Raw genomic sequence first — 23,136 nt, forward strand, 5'->3', positions numbered from 1 at the left:
TATTTGGTTTCTCTCCTACTTGGACTGATCACCCATTGAAGTAGGTGACCGAAGAGTTCTAAACCTCCCATGTGGCAGCCCTGGAGAAGAAGAGAGGTGATGTGGCCACTAGGTGGTACTGTGGTGCCTCACTAGTTGATCATTGCCATGACTCATGGTAGCGGAGGGCCTAGATTCTTTTCTGGGCTTTGTGGACCAACTTGTGGTCCTGGAGTGGTATACCTGAACCTACTTCCATAGAGGATCCTAGTCTGAACACTTTTCTGTCAGAGAGTAATGATTCCAAGCATATGTGAAGTCATTAACCATCCGCCAGTCCGTCACATGCTTTGACCATTTGATCCAGTACTACTGTCAGGGAAGCTGAGCTCTTCTTCATCTTAAAGATAAGGAAACTTGCTCAAGGTCTCATGATTCTTGGGGGGCAAAGCGAAGGACTTGAGGCTCATAATCCAGGATTCTTTTTGCTTCATCACATTCAGTGTCTTAATGAAGGGAAATTGCCCCCAGAGGCAGACACAACTCCAAGCCAGCAGTGGATATCCTGGATTTCCTAAGAACAGACGAAGATCCTGTGCAATGGGCTTTCCCCTCATGTTGAGAGAGTATTTACTGTATGACAGGCATTTTGCTAAATGCTTTTCCTATGTTATTTTAGTTAACTTTCACATTAACCTTGGAAATAGGGCTTATCCCCATTTTCAGATGAAGAGCCTGAAGTTCATAGAGGTCCCATAACTGGTCATTGACAGAACAAGGATTTGTTGTTGACCTCCAGAGCTGGAGTTTGTCACATTCCTATATGGTCTCCTTTAACCTCAACCATGAGATACGCCCTTCTGTCTTATCTTCCCAGCTCTTCATTGCCTTCCTATAACCGTTACTCTGTCAGCACTTAAACCGTGGCAGATGTCTGGCCCTCCTGGACATCACAGATAAAATGGTTGCCTTTCTTCATTTCAGTTGGGTAGAAAGGAGTAAACTGAGGAAGGGGATACTTAACTGTACTCAGGGGTGTGAAGGAGCATTACTCAGTATTTCTACAGAGGGGAAAACACACTGGCCAGGGTTTGGCTTAATTTACTTTTCTTCGGTAAATCTGTTTCTCCTGTGTCAAATACATGGCCTAGTGCCTAGAAAGCATGTGAAAATTACAGCGTGGACCTAGTAGGGACAGTTAAATACAAATAACCATGGGATACTTCTAATTTATACAATGGGTGGCAGAGATCAGAAGTGGCCTATAGAACTTTTTAGGAGGAAGATATTCTTTCCAGTTGGAGTGATTAGGGAAGGCTTACAGGATTGTGACATTTGAGTAGCCTAATAAATAGGGCAGAAGGGAACATTAAAAGCAAAGGGTTTCCATTTAAATATGGCAAATTAAACACATGGAGTTTTTACTCACTTCAAAACCCCGTTCAGGAGTTTCCATCATGGCTCAGCGGTTAACCAACCCTACTAGTATCCATAAGAATGTGAGTTGAAACCCTGGCCTCACTCAGTGGGTTAAGGATCCGGTGTTGCCATGAGCTGTGGTGTAAGTCGCAGACATGACTCAGATCCCTCGTTGCTGTGGCATGGGCTGGCAGTTACAGCTCTCCTTCAACCCCCAGCGTGAGAACCTCCATACGCCACAGGTGCAGCCATTTAAAAAAATAAAATAAAAACTATTCAAATGCCAACAAAGGAATTCTTCAAAATAGGCACATGACTCAATGATAAGGAAAACAGAGAGTGACAACAATAAATGCGAGACATCAACATTTGCGGGGGGAATAAATGGAAGGGTGAAAGTTGACTTAGCAGAGCAGAATGAGATGGGCTTTACCTGCTGAGGTGGTTATTAACAAGCAGCAAACCAGTATTCTGTTGTGAATCCAGAAAAGGCTCAGCAGAGGGGGTAAGGATTGGGGGTGGGAAGAAGATCTGTAAGAAAAAGCCCCTCAGACTCCCGCTTTATCTAATCTAGCCCAGTGATTACCCCTTCTTCTCTGCAAGAAATGGGAGATTTAATATCTGAAGAAATGGTGGGGATGAAATTATCAAAGAAATGAAGGTTTCCTAGATTTGAAGGTCCTGAGTTTCTAGACTGACAGCCCATGCGTGCCTGGCATAATGAATGAAATAGCACCATGAAATTCCAGACCTCAGGGAAAATATAAACCTTTAAACCTCTAGACTAAATAGTAGACATGGTGGGCATGGGAGCGAGGGGCCAGATTGAAAATGCAGGATCAAGTGAAAGTATATGAGTTGTAGGGCTCTGAGTATCAGTACACACCATCTTATACCCCCAGGCCAAAACAAACAACATCACAGAAAAAGGACCTCAAGGAGTTCCTGGCATGGCTCAGCGTGGCTCAGTGGTTAATAAACCTTACTAGTAGCCATGAGGACACAGGTTTGATCCCTGGCCTTGATCAATGGGTTAAGGATCCAGCATTGCCATGAGCTGTGGTAGAGGTTGCAGATGCGGCTCAGATCAGGCTTTTGCTGGGAGTTCCTATCGTGGCGCAGTGGTTAACGAATCCGACTAGGAGCCATGAGGTTGCGGGTTCGATCCCTGCCCTTGCTCAGTAGGTTAACGATCCAGCGTTGCTGTGAACTGTGGTGTAGGTTGCAGACTCGGCTCAGATCCCGCATTGCTGTGGCCCTTGCATAGGCTGGTGGCTACGGCTCCCACTGGACCCCTAGCCTGGGAACCTCCATATGCCGCTGGAGCGGCCCAAGAAATAGCAAAAAAAAAAAAAGACAAAAAAAAAAGATCTGGCTTTGCTGTGGCTATGGTATAGGCTCAAAACTGTAGCTCCAATTCAACCCCTAGCCTGGGAACTTCCATATGCTGTGGTCCTAAAAAGACAAGAAGAAAAGGGCCTCAAAATACTTATTTTTTTATTTTTTTATTTTTTTTTAAATTTCCCCCAACTGACCACCCTGTAGTGAAGCCTGCTAGTAAATAAGCCTTGTCTGTGGACAAAGCTTCCAGAGTTTTCTTATCTCACTCTTAAATGTGAATAGACTGTTAAGGATCAGTAACCATTTGAGGAAATTTCTAACATGAAAAGCAGAGACCAAAACAAAATTCAAACCAAGGAAACTGACAAGGTAAGAAGCTTTTTGAAAACTTTAGGATGAGGGGAGAAGGTACTACTCTCAAAACTCAGGGAAGATATTGTATCTGTGAATAAAGTGCTGTGAAAAGGAATAATTGGAGAACAATTCTGCTAACAGCTTGCTTAATACTACTTGTGTACACATATTATCTTGATAAAAAAGTAAAGAAAAAGGTAAGGATCTGGCATTGCCATGAGCTGTGGTGTAGGTCGCAGACGCGGCTCAGATCCTGCGTTGCTGTGGCTGTGACGTAGCCTGGGAGGTGTAGCTCCAATTAAACCCCTAGCCTGGGAACCTCCATATGCTGCAGGTGCAGCCCTAAAAAGACGAAAAAAGAAAGGGTATGAAAATAAATAAGATATGTGCAGGGGCTAGCAAATAAGTAGAATTGCTTAAGTCAAAACTTTAGCCAAGGAGTTCCTGCTGTGGTGTGAGATGGGAGATATCTCTGTGTAGGTTCCATCCTGGTCCGGCTCAGTGGGTTAAAGGATTCAGCATTGCAGAAGTCTGTAAAGGTAGGTAGAGGTTAGAATGGAGAGCTTGGACTATCACGCTAAGGACATTTGGAAGGCATTAAGGAACATGGAGAGGTTTCTGAGCCAAAGGTGTCTGAAAGAGGTCCTTAATCTTGAAATGCTATGTTGGCAACTGTAAACAAAATGTTACTGTCGCCTTAAAGGACTGATGTAATCAGGTCCCAGTCTACCTTTCCACCTTTCCACCCCATCTCCCACAATCACTGTAGTCACAATAACCTTCATCTTGTTTCTCAGAAGTTGATTCTTTTTTTTCAGCCATGCCCTTAGCATGCAGAAGTTCCCTGGCCAGGGGTCGAACCCACACCATAGCAGTGGCCTGAGCCACAACAGTGACAACACTGGATCCTTAACCTGATAGGCCACCAGGGAACTTCTGGCAAGTCTGTGCTTGCCTTGAGTCTTTATACTTGGCTGTGCCCTCCGCATGGAATGCTCTTTCCCCCAGACCTGACCTTCTTATAGCCGTTTCCTTGTCAGTTCTAGGTCTTCACGCAAATGGAAGAGGCCTTCTCTGACCACCCATATTCTTCTACACTGTTACGTAACTACATTTTATCTTCCATAGCATTTGTCAGTCTAAAGTTACTTACTCACAATGCTCTGTGCCTCCGTCCAAGTGAGTGAAGGTCCTGAGAGCAGCCTTGTCTGTCTTGTTTTGCTATAGATCACTAAGTATGCCTTGCACATTAGTAGGTAAGAAGATGTTAGGAATGGATTATACCTAGTTCTGGTCTGAGACTTCATGTCCCAGTCAGACACACATCTTCATTCTTATACTCATTCTGCATTCAATCCATTTATTAAATCACTACACTACACCTGGTAGTACTGAGGTTTTAAGAGGGAATCAGAACTCTTGTTCTGTCCACAAGAAGTTCAGTTTGGTAGACTCAAGGACAGCATCTATGCTGCTCAATAGACCCCAAAAGGCCATGTCGAGGCCACTTTCTTACAGAGATACATAGTCAGAACTGCGGCCTTACACCCCCCCCCCCTTTCTCTGGGAAGCGAAGCCACCCCTGCATTATATTCCTCCCCAGCTGCAGAAGAGCAGCCGATCTTCCTTGGGTCCAGAGCCTGGGCCTTGAAGAGTTCCGAAACACAGCCATCCTGGAAAGATATGTCTTCCTCTGTGGGGGCCTGGGCGGCCGCCTCCACACTCCCCACGAGCCTGGGATGGGAGCTTGGGAGCCGTGCACCCCCCCCCCCAACCCCCCAGGCGGGTGGGCGGGGTGTCCGCTGGGTCCGGCGGAGGGCTAGGCCATCTGCCGCGAAGCCAGCGCGGCTCGGCGGCGGCCGGGGGCGGGGCCGCGCCGAGGCGGAGCCGCGCCGGGGTCGGGGGAGGGGAGCGGACCGGGCCGCTGCCCAGAGCCTGGAGGGCCGCGGCCACCGGAAGAGTCGCCGTCGCCAGCCGAGCCGGGAGAGTGGGGAGCGGAAGCGGCGGCCGCGACGGCAGCAGGCGGCGCTGGGACCCGGGAGCGGCCGGAGAACAAGGGAGCTGGCGCCGCGGCCGGCCGCGGAGCTGGGCTGAGCCGCTGGGCCGCGCCGAGCGCCGTCGCCGCCCGAGAGGCCCGGCCCGGCCGCCCGAGCAGGCAGCGCGCGGGCCGCCGGGCCCGAGGCCGGAGCCATGGGCGAGACGAAGATCATCTACCATCTGGATGGGCAGGAGACGCCGTATCTGGTGAAGCTGCCCCTGCCCGCGGAGCGCGTCACCTTGGCGGACTTTAAGGGCGTTCTGCAGCGACCCAGCTATAAGTTCTTCTTCAAGTCTATGGACGACGATTTCGGGTGAGGATGGCCCCGCCTCGCCTCCGGGGGACCCCGGCTCCTCTGGCTTCTAGGGGCCCACTCCGCCAGTTTGGACTCCCTTTGCTCCACTGGCTTCTAGCCCTACTCTGGATTCTAGAGGAGACTCGGCCATTTGGTCCCCGTTGGCTCTTTGAGAGGCTGGACTTCCAGCCCCCTAGGGACTCTCCTACCCCCTCCTGTGGGGGACCTTGCCCCCCTCGTTTAGGGGGAACATCCAACTCCCTAAGACCAATCAGTTCCAGCCCAGTCAAGCCCCTTCACCTCTTCAGAGACCATCAGCCCACACAGACAGACACACCCCCCCTCCACCCGGTGCCAGAGCACAGTCCCCAGCCCCTCCTCCTGCCTACGGAGCCACCTTGGTAGTAGAGACTCGGGGTGTTTGGTATTCGCCTTCCCCTTCTCCATCTTTTCAGCTCCACAACTGAGAGCCATATTTGGAGTAACCCACGTCTAAGGGCTATGCTGTGGGACTTTGAACTGGCTGGGGGTGCTCAGGCTGTAAGCCAAGGCCTGCAGCCTTAATGTTTATTTAGCTGTGTCCCCTGTCCCTTGTGGGCTGTTCGGGCTGTTGTCAGGGAGCAGATTGCCTCAACCCTGAGGCGTCCCCACTTGCCCAGGTGCTGATTTCCTGGCAGAACCAAGGCCTTTTTCCTCCAGATGGTGACCAAGGGGGAGACCTTAGAAAGGGCCTTGGAGTCTGGATCAGAGGGCCAGGAAGGTTCTTTTGGTGTTCATCTTCCCTCCTGGGGTGGGGGTGGGTGGGGGGTGTCTTCTCTACCCAGCTGCAGGGCTTTGGCCAGGAGGAGTTTGGAAGCAGTGGCTTCCCCTTTAAGAGGGGATGGAATGTTGGAGCCCGGAAGGTTCTGTAGCAGCTGGCCTGGGAGGGGGAGCCTGGCAGATCCCCTCACCACCCCCCAACTCCCAGGGGGCTGGGGGAGGGGGAGGCCCCCACACTAGTCTACCCCACACTAACTGGGCACTGGGCCTGGACGCCTGTGGGGAAGGCCTTCCTGGGCCCTCCAGGCCTGAAGGCTGCCTCTCCAGCGGTAGCCTGAGGCCTACACCGCTCTTTGGAACTGAGGCCCATAGCTGAGTGAGGGGAGACATTCTTCTCCCCAGAGTTCATCAGCCTGGCTTCTCTCTAAGGACCCCCGCCCTCCTGGCTCTGGTACGCTAGCACCTTCTCTGTCTTCTGCCTGGCGTGTTTTGCTGTCACCTTTCCCCCTGGAACTCTGGGTTTGATGAGCCCGTGAGATTATATGTGTGAAAGTGCTTTGTACAGTGGGAAGTGCTATGCAGCTTCTAACTATTCTTGTTCCTGTTGTTGTTGTTTTTCCTGCCTTGGGGTGGGTACTCCTGTGTAGTAATGATTGTCTGGCTTCAGTCCAGAGATAGACACCTCTGATTGGAAGATTCTGAAGAGGGATCGATCTTTCGGCAAGGGGTGTAAGTGAGGGAGGGGCAGTGTGGTCGCCTCGGCCTGGTAAGAGAAGAATGGAGTTCAAAGAGACTAAAATACTGCCTCAGGGTATGGAATAGGGGAAAATCAGCCAGAGTCCAGTGCACTGGGGCCAGGTGCTTTGAGGGACTAGGTCAAACCTGTGTCTCCACTCCCTACTCATCACAGAGCCCACTGGGCCTAACCCCTACCTCCTAAACCTAGACCTCTGTGGGCTGTCTCCCACTCTCCCCAGACTGCTGTCAAGCCAGGCCTAACTGTAGTCACAGGGGGTCCCCATTTCATCCTCTCACTGTTGATTTAATATTCTTCTTTAAATACGCTGTCAGTCCACTCACTCTTTCTTCGTTTGACCAAATCAACAATATGAACCACAGGTCTGATTTGCTGTTTATATTTCTTTCTAAAATATGTTAAAAATAAATATTTAACTCTTGAATTAAACATTCATTCAGGTATACCTAAAGCCATCTTGCATTCATCAGTGATACTTGAACTTGAACCATCCTATGTAAAATATTAGAGTAGGCCATTTTAGCATGGTTGCGAACAATAGTAAAAGCAAAGTAGAGATTGATTTTGTCTTTAGCTCCAGAAGGAGTAATGAGCAGGAGACCTGATTGGGCTATCTTGTCACAGAGGACTAATAGCTGAGGAATATGTATATATTTCATTTATTTATCATACTCTCTGTGGTGCTGACAGTGTGCAACATGGTCTAAATGACTTTCAAATCTTTACTCATTCAATCCTCTTAACAACCCTAAGGAATAGGTAGTAATACCCCCAGTTTATAGATGAGAAAACTAATGCACAGAAAATTAAGTAACTTACCCAAGGTCACACAGCTGATAAGTGGCAGAGGGGTTTTTTGTTTTTTTTGTCTTTTTAGGGCCACACCTGCAGTATATGGAGGTTCCCAGCCTAGGGGTCCAGTCAGAGCTATAGCTGCCAGCTTATGCCACAGCCACAGCAATGCCAGATCCGTGCCGTGTCTGTGACCTACACCACAGCTCACGGCAACGCCAGATCCTTAACCCACTGAGCGAGGTCAGGGTTGAACCCACAACCTCATGGTTCCTAGTTGGATTCATTTCCGCTGCGCTACAACAGGAACTCTAAGTGGCAGAGTTTTATTCACCATCAGGAACCTGGCTTCACAGTCTAAGGCATTAACCACACAATTGTCAGTATTATTATTATCATCACCATTTAATAAGTATGTTGTCTCTGAGGGAGATGCTGAGCCTTGGCAAATTACAGAGGTGATGGGGCTGCCATTTATCCCTCTGCCCAAGAGGGGGGCTTGGGCAGAAGCCAGCAACCCCTGCTGACAGATGGGAAGGTGGGTCAGAGGAGGAAGCCTGCCATCTCCTCAGCCTCTCCAGGCTCACCCTCGGGGGTTCTGGTATGTAAGGCCTGAGGACTCCTAACTCCCATCTGGTCTCCAGAAGTATTCCTCAAGCTCAGGGTAGGCCCAACCCTCTTCAGTTATTTGGGAAATGGAGGAGGAATAAACATTTGCAGCACTAAGGAGATGGTGGATGGAAGAAGAAGGTACCACCACTGGAGGGGCCTTGAGCTATGGGAGGAACATGGGAAGTCCAGCCACTCAGCATGTTGCTCCCTGCTCCTTCCACCCGGAGTACTTCCCTTTTCTTGTCTTCTCCAGGTCCAAAGTCTCCTTTCCTCTGGGTTGCACTTTTCAAGTTATGGCATTTATTCCTGTTTATCCTTATACCTACCCAGCTCCTAACTAGGACCTGACACTAAGTAATACTCACTGATGTGTCCAGTGAACACATCTGCTGCTCTCACAGCTCTGATCACTTCCCACGTATAACATATTCACATGAACTATGTACTGGACAGTAACCTCAAAGGACAGAGCAGGCTCTGGGTCTGATGCTTCTTGAAGTCCATGTCATGGCAAGCACAGAACTTAGAACCCGCTCTCAGTGAAAGCCTTTTTATTTGGATGAACAATGAGTAATAAGCACATTTATTTAGTCCCTTAACACCTAGTTAGAAAGAGAGTATGGATCTCACGAAAAATTGACAAAGTTAGTGACTCACATTTATTGTATGCCTGGACCATGCCAGGCCTTTACAAACCCCACTGACCAGGATTAGACAAAGACTTGGAGAAATTAAGAAACTTCTCTAAGATAGGAGGGCTAAGAAGTGGCAGAATTTGAACCCAGATTTTTTCAGCTCCACGGTGGGAGCCGGGGGAGGGGGGGGCGCGTCTGACATCCCCCAAGGCTGCTGAAGATCAGCTGATCATTGTGAGTCAGCAGAGCCTTAGTGACCTGTTGGTGACCCCCAGAAAGAGAGGAAACATCTGTAGCAAGGAACTTTGTGGTGGAGCCTGCTGCGAGGAGGGGGTGGTGGGGATTCAGCAGCTGTTTCCCACCATGGGGGTGGTGAGACCCCCTCCAGAGCAGGTCACAGTCCCTGCATGTGGCCCACATACCCCCTTTTAATTTGAGCCCCAGTTCCCATGAAGGCTACAAGCTTGGGGTGCCCTGTGGTCAGACGGACTGGTGGGTCTGAGCTATCTGTGTGTCCCTTTTTCTAGCTTGTTCTATCTCCAGGCTTTCTGCCTTGGTGGGCCTGAGCAGGATAATTTGAGCTGATTTCTTGGGATCGCTGTATGGTTGGAAGTGATGGAGGAGCCAGAGCTGAATGGGAGGGAGGAAGACGGGCTTGGCCTTCGAACTTGGCTGTGAGTGCAAGAATGTGAGCATCACAAAGAGCCAAGCACGTCCCTGGCTCTGGGCAGGAGCTGCTTTAAGAACAAGGAAAGACTGGCTTCCCAGCCTCCTTCCTTGCCGCCTTCCTTCTCTGCTCATAACTCCAGACATGTGTCTTCCTCTTGCCTCCCAGCACACCATTCTAGTTCTGTGCTTCTGGGGTGTTTGATGCACTTGTGGGAGGTGGGAGGGGGCAGCTCAAATGTTTCTGCTCCTTTTCCTGGCCCCAAAGTATAGTTGTGGTCTGACTTCTTGCATCACTGCATGCCTAAGACTACATCCTACCCCACCCCATGCCCCATATCACTGTCTCCCGTACCCCACCCTCCATACAGACCCACCTCAGCTGTTACTGTATGAGAAAGAATGTGAAATACCATGGAAAGAACATGGGGCTTGGGGTCAGATGAGTTTGGGGTTGAATTCCAGCCCTGACGTCTAGGTCTGTGACCTTGGACAAGTTACTGAATGATTCTCAGTTTCCATATTCATAAAATCAAGATCATATTGTCTTTATAATGAGGCTGATTTGAAGATTATACTTTCTAGCTCTAGGGCGATAGGTGGTATAATAGGTAAAAATAAAGGCTTTGGAGTCAGGCTGACCAGGATTCAAATGCCAGCTCTTAGGTGAATTTCTGAACCTACTGTGCCTTGGTTTCCCCATCTGTATCTATTTTATAACATTGCTCTGAATAGTAAATGAAGTAATACAAGTAAATTATGTAGCTTAGTGCATGGACCATAATACAGGCTCAATAAATGGGAATTGTCAGTACTATTCCAGTGGCAGTGGAGGATGTTTGGTAAATGCTTTCTTCCCTTCTCTTTCCTAATTTCCTTAAATTCCACGTCCACACCTCTTAGAAGAATGTCAGGATTCCCAATCAAGAAGAGGACAGTGATAAGGGTGTGCTTCTTCCTAATTTAGGGTCAGAGGGAAAGATAAAGTCCAGCCCAGGAGAGCCATGTTGGGGATGGGTACAGCTCTCTCGAGATTCTAGGGAGTGACTGCACATATGGGGGACAGTGACTTGTCAGATGTAATTTGCAATCACCTGATGATCAAGAGGATGCCCCAGGAAGGCAGCTGACCTGGACATGGCTGGTGTCTTCCTGATAGTGACAAAGAGTTGTCCCTGGGTCATCCCACCCCTGCTCTCATTTGAACAGGTTTGTGTTGGCAGTTTGATTCCCAGTTTAGGGTGGAGCCCAGAGAGTTGGAGTTGTGAGGACGTGTGCATTTCCCTCCCCTCCTCAAGAAAACTCACTCTGACCGGCCCCCCCCCCCCCGCCCCCTTTCCTGCAGAGTGGTGAAGGAGGAGATCTCGGATGACAATGCCAAGCTGCCCTGCTTCAATGGCCGGGTGGTGTCCTGGGTAAGGAATCCCCTCAGCCCTCCCTCTGCCTGCCTTCCTGCTGGACGGAGGAAAGGCATTGCTGACACTGTGGTTTCATGCTTCAGTATCTGAATCTTCCTTGAGAGTTCCATGGAACTACCTCTGATTCTGTAACCTTGGTAAAAAGTAGGGTCGGGGGGGCAGGGAGGAGGGAAAAGACGCAACAGAAACACAGCAGAGACAGAAACATCTCCTGTGTCCTTTGAGGCACCTTGCCTCAGGTTCCCTTCTGTCACCTGCCAGCCTCTGCCTTGGACCTCTGACTCTCATTCTCTGCCCCATCCCACTTGGCCACCCCATGCCTCCTGTCCTCCTCATTGACCCAGCACTGGGCCCGTGCCTCGCCTCAGCTGACCATGCACACTCCTGTCTCCCCTCCGTCCATGTCCTCTGCTTCATTCTCCCCCAGTCTTCATGCCCCGCCAGAAGCAACTATCCCCTTTCTCTCAGGGCCCTTGTGCTCTGCTACCCACCCATTTTCTCCCCATCAGCTGGTGTCAGCTGAGGGCTCACACCCAGAGCCAGCTCCCTTCTGTGCTGACAACCCATCGGAACTGCCACCGCCCATGGAGCGCACAGGAGGCATTGGGGACTCCCGGCCCCCATCCTTCCAGTGAGTGTGACCTGAGGGTGAGGAGGGCCCATGGGGGAGGGCCACCTTAGCTCAGCTCAGGGCTGGGGGAGGGAGCCCCCAGCCTGCCCCCTCCCCCACCAAGTCGTCTCTTCCCCGCAGCCCTCATGCTGGTGGGGGCAGCCAGGAGAACCTGGACAATGACACAGAGACAGACTCCTTGGTGTCTGCTCAGCGAGAGCGGCCACGCCGGAGAGATGGCCCAGAGCACAGTGCGTCTTCCCTGAACAGACCCCTTCCCCTCCCACACCCCTCCCCGCAGCTTCCACTCAGCTACCCGCCTCTTTGCCCTATTTCCTGAGCTCTGGATATACCTGGCCCCCTGGCAGCCCCTGCTTATCCCTCTCCTCCCCTCCCTCCTGCGTCTGGCACCGTGAACCCAGCTGCCTCCATCCCCTGCAGCAACCCGGCTAAATGGAACTGCAAAGGGGGAGCGGCGGCGAGAGCCAGGGGGTTATGATAGCTCATCCACTCTCATGAGCAGCGAGTTGGAGACCACCAGCTTCTTTGATTCAGATGAGGATGACTCCACCAGCAGGTGGGGCTTTGGTTTCATGGGTACTGTGGGGCAGGTGACCCGGAGGAACCCTGAACCCTGAGGATGCCGGGGCCCCTGGGGGGGACATGGGCTTTGTGGTGGGGACCTGGGCCCTGCGGTGCCTCTTATGGGGCAGGGCCAGGCCAGCCTGGTGGGGAACGACTGTGGGCCCCACAGGTTCAGCAGCTCCACAGAGCAGAGCAGCGCTTCGCGCCTGATGAGAAGACACAAGCGGCGGCGGCGGAAGCAGAAGGTTTCGCGGATTGAGCGGGTATGGGGCTGAGATGCTAGAGTGGCTGGGGGCAGACCGAGCCCTCCTGCCCAGGCAGGGCCAGGGTCTGTGCTTCCTTAGATCCCTCCCCTTGGGTCAGTGTTTAGGACCTTAGAAGGGAGGTGGTGCTGGGGGCTGACCTTGAGGAGGAGCTAGGTATCAGCAGTGAGGTCCTGCCACCCCTGCCTGCCACTCAGGGCCTCTGTCTATTCCAGTCCTCCTCCTTCAGCAGCATCACGGACTCCACCATGTCACTCAACATCATCACGGTCACTCTCAACATGGGTGAGTCTGCTGAAACAACACTCTTGAGCTCCTGCTCCGTGTCAGACTCTGGGCAGACTTGAGGAGTTCAGAGAGGCACAGGATATGTCCCCTGCCCCCAAGGAGCTCTTTTTCATAGGCATAAACTGAGCATTTCAGTATCTCATGATCAGGGCTCTGACAGAGATAAGCACAGAAAACTGTGGAAGCCCAGAATGGCATCTGGGAAGGCTTCCTAGAGGAACTGAGTTCTGATTCCTCCCCTGCCCTGTTCTTCAGCCATCGCATTCTAGCTCTCTGATTTCTGCCCTAGGTGTTCTTCTTTAGGAGATAGCTGGATGTAGTGAAAAAAGCCCCAACTTTGGAATTTAAATCTGAATTAGAATCCTGGCTCTGCTCCATCATGGCTTAGAAAAATCACTTAAATTCTCTGAACCTCATTGCCTGCTCTGGAAAACAGGACTGAGTCCCTATCTCAACAAGGATTAAATGAAAGCATGTTTGAGTGTGCCAGACACAGTGCCTGATTCAAATTCAATACATGTTAGTTCTTGTCCCTTTCTACCCTTTTCTAATGAGGGCTTGTATTGGGATGGGAACTTTCCTCTCCTCTCAAGGTCTTATTACTCCCTGTAGAAAAGTACAACTTCTTGGGCATCTCCATTGTGGGCCAAAGCAACGAGCGTGGTGATGGAGGCATCTACATTGGCTCTATCATGAAGGGGGGAGCCGTGGCTGCTGATGGACGCATCGAGCCAGGAGATATGCTATTACAGGTACCACTGCCCACCCTGGGTGGCGGTGTGGACAGGGGTGGGGAGATGGCCATGCCCTCTATAGCCTGCTTCTTGGAAGGACGAAGTACCCCCTGGCCCACCAAACTCAGCTTCCCTACCCATCAGCCCAACACAGCTGCTTACCCCACTCCTGGTCCTCTTTCCCAGGTAAACGAGATTAACTTTGAGAACATGAGTAATGACGACGCTGTCCGGGTACTGCGGGAGATTGTGCACAAACCAGGGTATGGATGACACTGGGGAGGACGGGCAGGTCTTTCTGGCATTCAGGCGAGGAACTTGGTTCAGCCTCCACACATCCTGCCTTCACTAGGGACGTTCTTGCTTTCAGGCCCATCACCTTGACTGTAGCCAAGTGCTGGGACCCAAGTCCACGTGGTTGCTTCACACTGCCCAGGAGTAAGTGGATGGGGCTCTTGGCCCTAAAGCTGATGCTTGGCATACCTGAGCCCTGTGTCTCCTTCCTTCTGTGTTACCCTGAACCCTCACACCTACCCTGTTGGGCCTGGCAGTGAGCAGGGCGGGCAGCCCCTGACTCCTCATCCTCCCCACAGGCGAGCCCATCCGGCCCATTGACCCTGCAGCCTGGGTCTCCCACACTGCAGCCATGACCGGCACCTTCCCCGCCTACGGCATGAGCCCCTCCCTGAGCACCATCACCTCCACCAGCTCCTCCATCACCAGCTCCATCCCTGACACAGAGCGTGAGTGTCCAACGCTGACCCCTGGGCCTAGCAGACAGGGCCAGCTGGGAGGGACTGCTGAAGGTCCACATGGAGACTCTTGCTTGAGCGTCAGAGGGGGCTGGAGAGGGAACTCAGTTCATTCCAACTACCTCACTCTGCAGTTTCCCTCGGCAGACACTGACCCTCACTAAGCAGAGTTTGTTTCTGAACCTGTCCTGAGCACCCAGTGAGCCTCAGTTTCCTCTTGTAAAATGGGACTAATGATATTCACTCTGCCAGGTTCCTGGGGGTTTAATGAGAGGAAACAAGTAAAACGCCAATCACAGGGCCCAACAGGGTAGGTGTGAGGGTTCAGGGTAACGCCAATCACAGTGTGGCATAAAGCAAGCACTCCATAAATGACTGCCCTGGAGTTCCCGCTGAGGCACAGTGGGTTAAGAATCCGACTGCAGTGGCTTGGGTTGGTGCGGAGGTGCGAGTTTGATCCCCTGCCCCTCCGAGTGGGTTAAGTGATCCAGTGTTGCCACAACTGTGGCATAAGTCTGCGGCTCAGGTTCAGTCCCTGGCCCGTGAATTTCCATATGCCGCAAGTGCGGCCATAAAATTAAAAAAAAAAAAGTCTTTGTATTATCATCTACACATTATACACTGGGCTAAGCACCTTCATTTACACGAATTCTTTTTTCAAATATCCTTGTAAAATAGATATTTAAGTCCATATTTTTATAGAAGGGGAAACTGAGTATCCAAAAAAGTCTGTAATTTGCCCAGCATTTGTCCATATTATTAGGTGGTAGATCTGGGATGCAGACTCCTGTGTACCTAACTCCATAGGCTCTTTCTGCTCACCGTTCTGCGTCTCACCCCCAGGCCTAGACGACTTCCACCTGTCCATCCACAGTGACATGGCTGCCATCGTAAAAGCCATGGCCTCCCCTGAATCTGGGCTGGAAGTCCGTGACCGCATGTGGCTCAAGATTACCATCCCCAACGCTTTCATTGGTGAGGGGGCCCCATGGTGGGAGTGGTGGGCAGGGCAAGAACCCCCTTGGGCCGCTCCTTTGCACTGGAACCAGCACCTGCCTCATGGCTTCTGTGAGGCCAAATGAGCCCAAGTCAAGAGGGCCTCCCAGTCAAGTGGTGGCCTTGCCCCCAGGCTCGGATGTGGTGGACTGGCTGTACCACAACGTGGAAGGCTTTACTGACCGGCGAGAGGCCCGCAAGTATGCCAGCAACCTGCTGAAAGCTGGCTTCATCCGCCACACTGTCAACAAGATCACCTTCTCCGAGCAGTGCTACTACATCTTCGGCGACCTCTGTGGCAGTATGTTGCCTCCCCCGCTCCTTGCCCTATCTCCTGGTTGGGAGTGGGGAGTTGCCCAGGGATGTGGCAGCAGACTCTAGGGAACCCAGTTGAGGGGGCAGCAGAGCTGGGGGAACCTTTCGACCTGAGAGTTCTATGGTAGAAGCAGAGCCCTGTCCAGCCTCTTCACCTGCCCTGCATCCCCCTCTTGGGGCTGGCATTTTCTCAGTGCCTGCTCCGTGCCCCACACTGCGCTCACTGTTTCTAAAGCATCATCTCTCCCTCAGTCAGTCCTCACAACCTCCCCACATGGATTACTATCCCTGTTTCAAGATGAGGAAACTGATGAGACTTACAGAAGCTAAGTAGTCCACCCACCCCAGGTTTCGCAGCTAGAAGCAAAGGAGCTAGGCCTTGAGTTGACTTTCTGGCTCCAGAGCTTTTATTCTTCCTATGGTCTGAGGTTGCCCTAGGTGTGTGGTGCTGCAGAAGCATTGTCTTGGGTAGCCTGGGCCGTGCTCATCCTCACAGCACCAAAAGGTTCCACCAAGGCAGGACCTGGAGCTGGCCTGAGGCCCCAAGTCCACAGCCTCCTCAGACCCCTGAGGGTGGGCTCTGCCTTGGGCTAAAGCTGGGAAAACTGTCAGGGCCAGGTTGTAAGGGACTCTGCAAACTGTACCGAGGAGTTTGGACTTGATCTTGAGCGATTGCAAAGCCAATGAGGGTTATTAAATGGGAGAGGTCTGCAGGGAACTCCCCTTATCCTGAGCCTATGGACTGCCCTTGGGAAGGAGAGTCCTCAAAACAGGACAGCAGTGCGCAGGATTGGGAGCTGAAACCCAGCCCCAGCAACCATCTCCGCCTGAAGCAGCCTTCTCTCAGCCCACTGGTGCTGGCTGGAATCCAAAAGCTAACTCTTTTGTTTTGTTTTGTTTTGTTTTTTGTTTTGGCCATGCCTGCAGCATGCAGAAGTTCCAAGGCCAGAGAGCACACCATACCACAGCAGTGACAAAGCCTGATCCTTAACCCACTAGGCCATCAGGGAACTCCCAGAAGCTAACTCTTAAAATATTTCAGATTAGGTTCTAGAAACGAGAAAGGTTGTTTCTGAGGAGCACAAGTCCCTGGCTGAGGATGGGGTCCCTGGCCCTCAGCAGCTCCAGCATGGCCCTATGGAGTAGTGATAGATGCATAGGATTTTGGCATTAGACAGTTCTGAGTTCAAATTTTAGCTCCACCCTCACCATATGAACATGGTAAGTGACACAGGCTCTCAGTGCATCAATTTCTTGGTCTGTAAGATGGAGACAACAGTAAGACCTATCTCATAGGTCTGTTTTGAGGATGATATAGGATAATGTATGTAATGCTTTTAGCACCATGTTTGGCCCACAATAAGTGCTCTTTAAAAAGTTGTCCACTTGGTTAATGAATCCAACTAGGAACCATGGGGTTGCGGGTTCCATCCCTGGCCTCACTCAGTGGGTTAAGGATCTGGCGTTGCCGTGAGCTGTGGTGTAGGTTGCAGATGTGGCTCAGATCTGGTGTTGCTGTGGCTGTAGCGCAGGCCGGCAGCTACAGCTCCGATTCGACCCCTAGCCTGGGAACTTCCTTATGCCATGGGTGTGGCCCTAAAAAGCAAAAAAAAAAAAAAAAAATTGTCCAGTTACCATGTATTTAATTGATTATAAGTTGAACATTTTTTCACATTTCAATATCTCTGAAATTGCGGTGCATCTTGTAATTATTGGCTTCTTAAATTTGATCAGACATGGCCAGTAGAAGTCGTCCCTGTCCCCAAACCTTCAGGGGTACATAAAGCTTCTCAGGACAGCTGTGGCTTTTGCTCAGAAGGCACTGTTCCATACCAGCGGCATTCTGGGTCTTCTGCCCATGGACCAAGTCCACCAGAGGCCATGCTCAGGGAGATGCAGACAGAACAGGCCTTTTTGTTCTCACTGGCTGAGGTATCCTCAGCTGGGAGTATGGAAGACTCAAAGGGAAGAGCTGGAGACCTGGGTAGCCCCAGGAACACACAGTCACTCCCCTTGGGATGACAGCTTGACAGCTGAAGTAGTGACCAAGGCAGGCCTCTGCTTCTGATCATCACCACTGCTCACGCTAGCTGCTGACCCTGACAGGTTGATAGTTTGGCTGGTAGACTCCATAGGCTGCCTCAGGCCCCTCTCCTGACCTCTTGTCCCCTGTAAGGTTGGGTCAGCTCCCTTCAGGACTTGGAACAAAGGACTCAGTCTGTACCCAGCTGCTAGCCTCCAGTGTAATTACAGCTCTCTCAGAGCTCAGAGACCTGGCACAGATAGAGTATGAACAAGGGGTATCCCAGGCAGGCAGTTATAATGACCCCTTATACTCTCTTCCCAAGTAGTCCCAACATAGGTGGGAGTGGCCTTGCCTGTGCACAATTTACTGGGTAAGCCAGAGTCATGGAAAGAAATAATGTCGATATACTGACTCAAGCACTGTGAAGAACAGGCCTGGCTGGGAATGGGGTGGAGAGCACAGCCTAAGTTGTTCTCTTTCTGGACCCTTCTGCCTCACTCCCACTCTCCCCAGCAGCTCTAGAAAACTGATCCACGCCAAGGGCATTCTGTGTGGGGAGGCTCTGAAAGGCCCTATGTTCCTTCTGGCTTTTAATGGGTATTTTTTTAGTCTTAAGTGAATAGGGGAGGGCAAAATTGCATCTAAATTTCCCCAAACTGCTCCCTGCTCCTTACTAATGCCCTCATCTGGAAAGGTAAGGAAACAGTAAGCAGCTCTTAGCTTCTGCGCTGGCTACAGTTTGGGTTGAACTTAGGCTGATCATTTAACCTCTGAGGACTTCACTTTTCTCATCTGGAGAAAACGTGACTAAAACCCTCCTCATAGGGTTGTGGTAACACTTGCATGCTTTGTATTGTGCCTGATGAAGTGCAGGTATGCATTACCTGGTGGCTGTCTGGTATTTCAGCCTCCCACATTCCCCTCCCTACCTTTTACCCTCTAAGAGAACAGAGGAAATTGCCAAGTAAGGGTTTTGCCTCTTCTTCCAGCCCACTGAGGAAGGAGCAGAAACTGCCAAAGGCTTGGTAGCCAGCCTCCAGGGAACTGGGATTTGGCACTGAGCATCTAAAGTGGTGACTCAGGGCCTTCCTAGGGACATTTTCTCTGGGGCTGTCTCTGCCGAGTCTCCCTCCCCACCATCTCTGGTGGATGTGGCAGAGGGGAACTGAAGGAGTGAAAGATCTCTTGCCTGCCCTTCCTCTGGTGAGACACTGCCACTGCTGTCGCTGTCTTCCCAAAGGCACCCACCTGACCTAGGCTGGGGACCTGTCTGCACACTACGGGTGCGGGCACATGGAATAGACCCAACTTACCCCTCTCCCCTCCGCTCCACAGACATGGCCAACCTCTCCCTTCACGATCATGACGGCTCCAGCGGTGCCTCTGACCAGGACACTCTGGCCCCTCTGCCGCACCCAGGGGCGGCTCCTTGGCCCATGGCTTTCCCTTACCAGTATCCGCCGCCCCCACACCCCTACAATCCGCACCCAGGCTTCCCAGAGCTGGGGTACAGCTATGGCGGGGGCAGCGCCAGCAGTCAGCACAGTGAAGGTAAGGCGGTGCGGGCCATGGAGGGGGCACAGGCGAGCCCTAGGCGTCCTCTGCTTGCTCTGAGTGTCCCCCGACCCCGTCTCTGCCTGTCCCCTACAGGCAGCCGGAGCAGTGGCTCCAACCGCAGCGGCAGCGACCGGCGGAAGGAGAAAGACCAGAAGGCCGGGGACTCAAAGTCGGGTGGCAGCGGCAGCGAGTCGGACCACACGACCCGCAGCAGCCTGCGGGGGCCTCGGGAACGCGCGCCCAGCGAGCGCTCGGGCCCTGCCGCCAGCGAGCACAGCCACCGCAGCCACCACTCGCTGGCCAGCAGCCTGCGCAGCCATCACACGCATCCGAGCTACGGCCCCCCCGGCGTGCCCCCTCTCTACGGCCCCCCCATGCTGATGATGCCCCCACCGCCTGCGGCCATGGGGCCCCCGGGAGCCCCTCCGGGCCGCGACCTGGCCTCCGTGCCCCCTGAACTGACCGCCAGCAGACAGTCCTTCCGCATGGCCATGGGAAACCCCAGTGAGTTTTTTGTGGATGTGATGTGAGAGGGCCCCTCCCCCACTTCCATCCCATCCTGCCCGGGCCGCCTGCGTCCCTCTCTCAGTCCGTCTTTTTTACTTTGTCTGGTACCTGAAAGGGAAATAAACGGAACTAAATCCAGGCGCGCTAACTGCTCGCTGGGTGCAGCGAGGGCGAGGTGCACCCACTGATCGCAACTGCAACCCCTAACCTGCCGCCGCCCCAGCTTGTCCCTCCGCCCACTAACCGCTGTACAAGACTTCCCCAGGATCCTTCAAGTACCTGGGACCCAACTTGCTGGTGCTGCTCCTTCCCCCCACCCCCAACACTTCAGAAGTTGACCCCAACAGTGCCCTTGAGAGCCAGCATACCCCTCATTCCTTTTCACTATTCATTCATATGTATCATCCCGACTGTTAACCCCATTCCCTCAAGCATGTGTGCCAGTCTCTTGATTTTTCCCCTTAATACTGACACCAAAAAGAGATTTGCTTCATCTACCCCTCCTTCTAATTGTTCCACCCCCACCTGCTGCCTCAGCCCTGCACCCTAGAGCTGCAGTCACCTCCAATAACCATCTGTGCTATCCCTGCCTGCGCTTGACCTTAGCAGAAGCCCAGCGGGCCCTTCAGTTGCCTGAGCTGCTCGTGGATTCCAGGGAGCATCTCTGCTGTATGCCCAGACCTATCCTTGCCCCATGCTTGCCCTGTGCCCTGCTTCCTTCAGACCCCTAACCCTACTAACCAGCACACTCATCTCATCTCTGGGCCTGAAACATTTCTTTTCTTTCTTTTTTCCTCCCTCAATTTTTCCTGGGCCTGGAGCAGCCAAGAATTTCGGGCTGTTTGACTTTCTGTGAGCCCCCAGCGAGGGGAGGCCCAGCCTCCGAGGAGACCAGGAACCCTGCTTCAGCAGCCCCTCAGGGCTTCCCAAGGATATTCAGCCCCCACACCTACACTTCAACATGTTGAGTCACTAGCTTCTGAGGAGCACCCCAGCCTCTCACCTATGTATAAGAGACTCTGTTCCCCTTTCTCCAGAGTTTCTTTCTTTCCTTCTTTCTTTGCTTCTCTCTCTCCCTCTCCCTTTCCCTCTCCCTCGTAACCCCCCCCCACTACGTGCCTATGCAACTTCTCTTAAGCCTCAGGGCTGGTCCCTGTCCGGAGGGCTGGACCCTCTCCTAGTCCTCCTAGGTTGTGGGGCTGGTCCCCAGACTTCCCTCTCCCTTCCCCCCAGAGCCCTCAAACCTCCCACACATGTCCCCATCATCTTCCTATCTGGATAAATCGCCCAAGCTGAATCTCATGTTGGGCTCAGCACAGGACTCCCCAGGCAAATGACAAGCTGTTCTCACCCTGCTTTCTACCCCACACACCCTTCCCTGTTTTCACAGTTACCATGATGACCCAGAGCAAGGTTGGGCAGGGAGACTTCCAGAGTGCCAAATTTTATTTTTTACTTTATTCCTTTGTTTAAGCAAAGCATGACTTTCTCTATAAGCCTCTTCTGTAAATTCTGGCTCACCTAGGCTTCCATATTTTTAGGATTGGGGTGTCAAGAGTAAGATGAAGTCCTAAGCTCTGGCCTTTGGGGCGAACCAGCGTAGGGGTGTTTGGGCATTCATTCATTTAACAAACATTCCCTGGGGGTTTTGGTGCATAGGGTTGTGTTAGAAGTGTGACTCAGTTTTGCCTTCCTTCTGGGAGCTCTAGGTTTGCTCCCAATCCAGACCATGGTTTCCTTAGCCACCCCATAGGGCTGCCTCTTGTACTCCTCCTCCTCCAATTCTTCTGTTTCCAACTCTTGAGGATTCCTCCACCACTGCTCACACCTTCAGGGTCCTTGTATTCTATCTTTGATCCACTTCTCTTAACTCACTCCCAAAATGGTGTCATCTATCCTGATGTCCTCAACTGCCAGTGATATGCTGGTGTTTCCCAAATATATATCTCCATCTCTAAATTCCCTCTATTTTTAGATCTGTATTTTTATCACCTACTGGACCTCTCCGTGGTCATGGCCATAAGAATCCAATTCATCCCTCTCCCCCACCCAAGTGTGTTCCTCCTGAATTCCAATTCTGGTTACCTTCATCACACTCTACATAGGCTCACCAGCTAGAAATATTTATGGGCTTAAATTCCTTCCCATACCTTACTAGTCAGTATATCATATCCATTCCTCTCCAGCAATCTTTCTTGAATTTGTCCCTTCCTCTCCCCTCTGCCTCTATTCTAGTTCACAGGAGCATGGGATTTGGAGTCAGGTTATTCTGGGTTTGAATCCCAGCTCTACTACTTTTTGGTTGCGTGATAGGAGAGTTATTTAATCTCTCTGAGCCTCAGTTTCCTCATATGTAAAGTGACAATAATAATACCTACCTCACAGGGTTGTTGTGAGGATTTAATTAGATATTGTACGAAAAGTGCCTAGCACAGTGCCTGGCACACAGTAGAATAGGTGCTCAATAAATGGTAGCTATTGTTATTATTATCATCATCATCATTATTATTATTTACTCTAAATTGATAAGACTTTAGGGTATATATTGAGGACAAAGCTTTTGGAAAGGTAGAAGTGAAACCTTGAGTGATGGTTCAAGAATTACAGTATTCAGTCACTTAATGGCTTCAGTCTGTGACCCCGATTTGAGAGAAGCCAGATCTTCATCCTACCATATTGTGGCTTCTACCAAGAGGATACTAGGAACAGTAAGGTTTGCAACTGGTTTGCCTTTTCTTGCCCTTCCTTCCTCTCATGATGGGCTCAGTCCTGCCTATGGAAGGCAGCAGGGTATCTCTCCCTACAGAAAGAGAAGAGCCAGCTGATTTTCTTCAGGTCCCATAAATGCCAGGGTTGGCCCTGTCTCCTCAGCTTGCATGTGAAGATTAACTCTGTTCATCAGAGAAGGGATTTCAAATCCCACGTCCAATTAAATTCAAGTCACCAATGGTTTTCTGAACAACATATATGCCTGTCACTAGAAGGCATACATTTCCTGGTCTTGAGCTCACAGTCACATAGGTATAACTGAGGTAGAATATGACATATTTTCATAAAGCTTTAACTAGTTTCTTTCAAATATTTGCCTCCTACTACTTTGGGTCTTGATCCCTGGGAAAAGGCTCATGTCTGTAACCAATATATATTGCCAAAAAAGGTGGGAAAATCAGAGGTGATATTACAAAGCAGTAAACTCAGCACAAATACTTATACTGCCAAAGTCATGTATTTGTGTGTAAAGAGAAGACAACCAGGAGTTCCCGTCCTGGATCAGTGGTTAACGAATCCAAGTGGGAACCGTGAGGTTGCGGGTTTGATCCCTGGCCTGGTGCAGTGGGTTAAGGATCCAGCATTGCGGTGAACTGTGGTGTAGGTCGCAGACGTGGCTCGGATCTGGCGTTGCTGTGGCTGTGGGGTAGGCCGGCAGCTGTAGCTCTG

The 23,136-nt window shown here is 51.4% G+C and overlaps 1 protein-coding gene across 3 annotated transcripts; it reads left to right on the forward strand.

The window, feature by feature from the left end:
• The first annotated feature begins 5,018 nt into the window (after positions 1-5,018).
• Positions 5,019-22,085, forward strand: DVL3 (dishevelled segment polarity protein 3). Of its 3 annotated transcripts, XM_047787710.1 has the most exons (16): positions 5,020-5,444; positions 10,993-11,062; positions 11,575-11,696; positions 11,817-11,926; positions 12,117-12,252; positions 12,430-12,523; positions 12,739-12,808; positions 13,424-13,563; positions 13,732-13,808; positions 13,916-13,983; positions 14,139-14,288; positions 15,141-15,272; positions 15,427-15,594; positions 18,970-19,185; positions 19,285-19,695; positions 20,523-22,085. In XM_047787710.1, the coding sequence occupies exons 1-16, from the start codon at positions 5,284-5,286 to the stop codon at positions 20,552-20,554; spliced, it is 2,157 nt and encodes a 718-aa protein (XP_047643666.1). In that variant the 5' UTR covers positions 5,020-5,283; the 3' UTR covers positions 20,555-22,085. The 3 variants fall into 3 exon arrangements, with proteins under 3 accessions (XP_047643686.1, XP_047643666.1, XP_047643676.1); XM_047787730.1 differs by lacking the exon at positions 14,139-14,288 and having other exon boundaries at positions 5,019-5,444; XM_047787720.1 differs by lacking the exon at positions 20,523-22,085 and having other exon boundaries at positions 5,021-5,444; positions 19,285-19,836.
• The last annotated feature ends 1,051 nt before the right edge of the window (positions 22,086-23,136 follow it).

This window comes from Phacochoerus africanus, chromosome 1 (assembly GCF_016906955.1).
Source record: "Phacochoerus africanus isolate WHEZ1 chromosome 1, ROS_Pafr_v1, whole genome shotgun sequence".
NCBI lineage: Eukaryota > Metazoa > Chordata > Mammalia > Artiodactyla > Suidae > Phacochoerus > Phacochoerus africanus.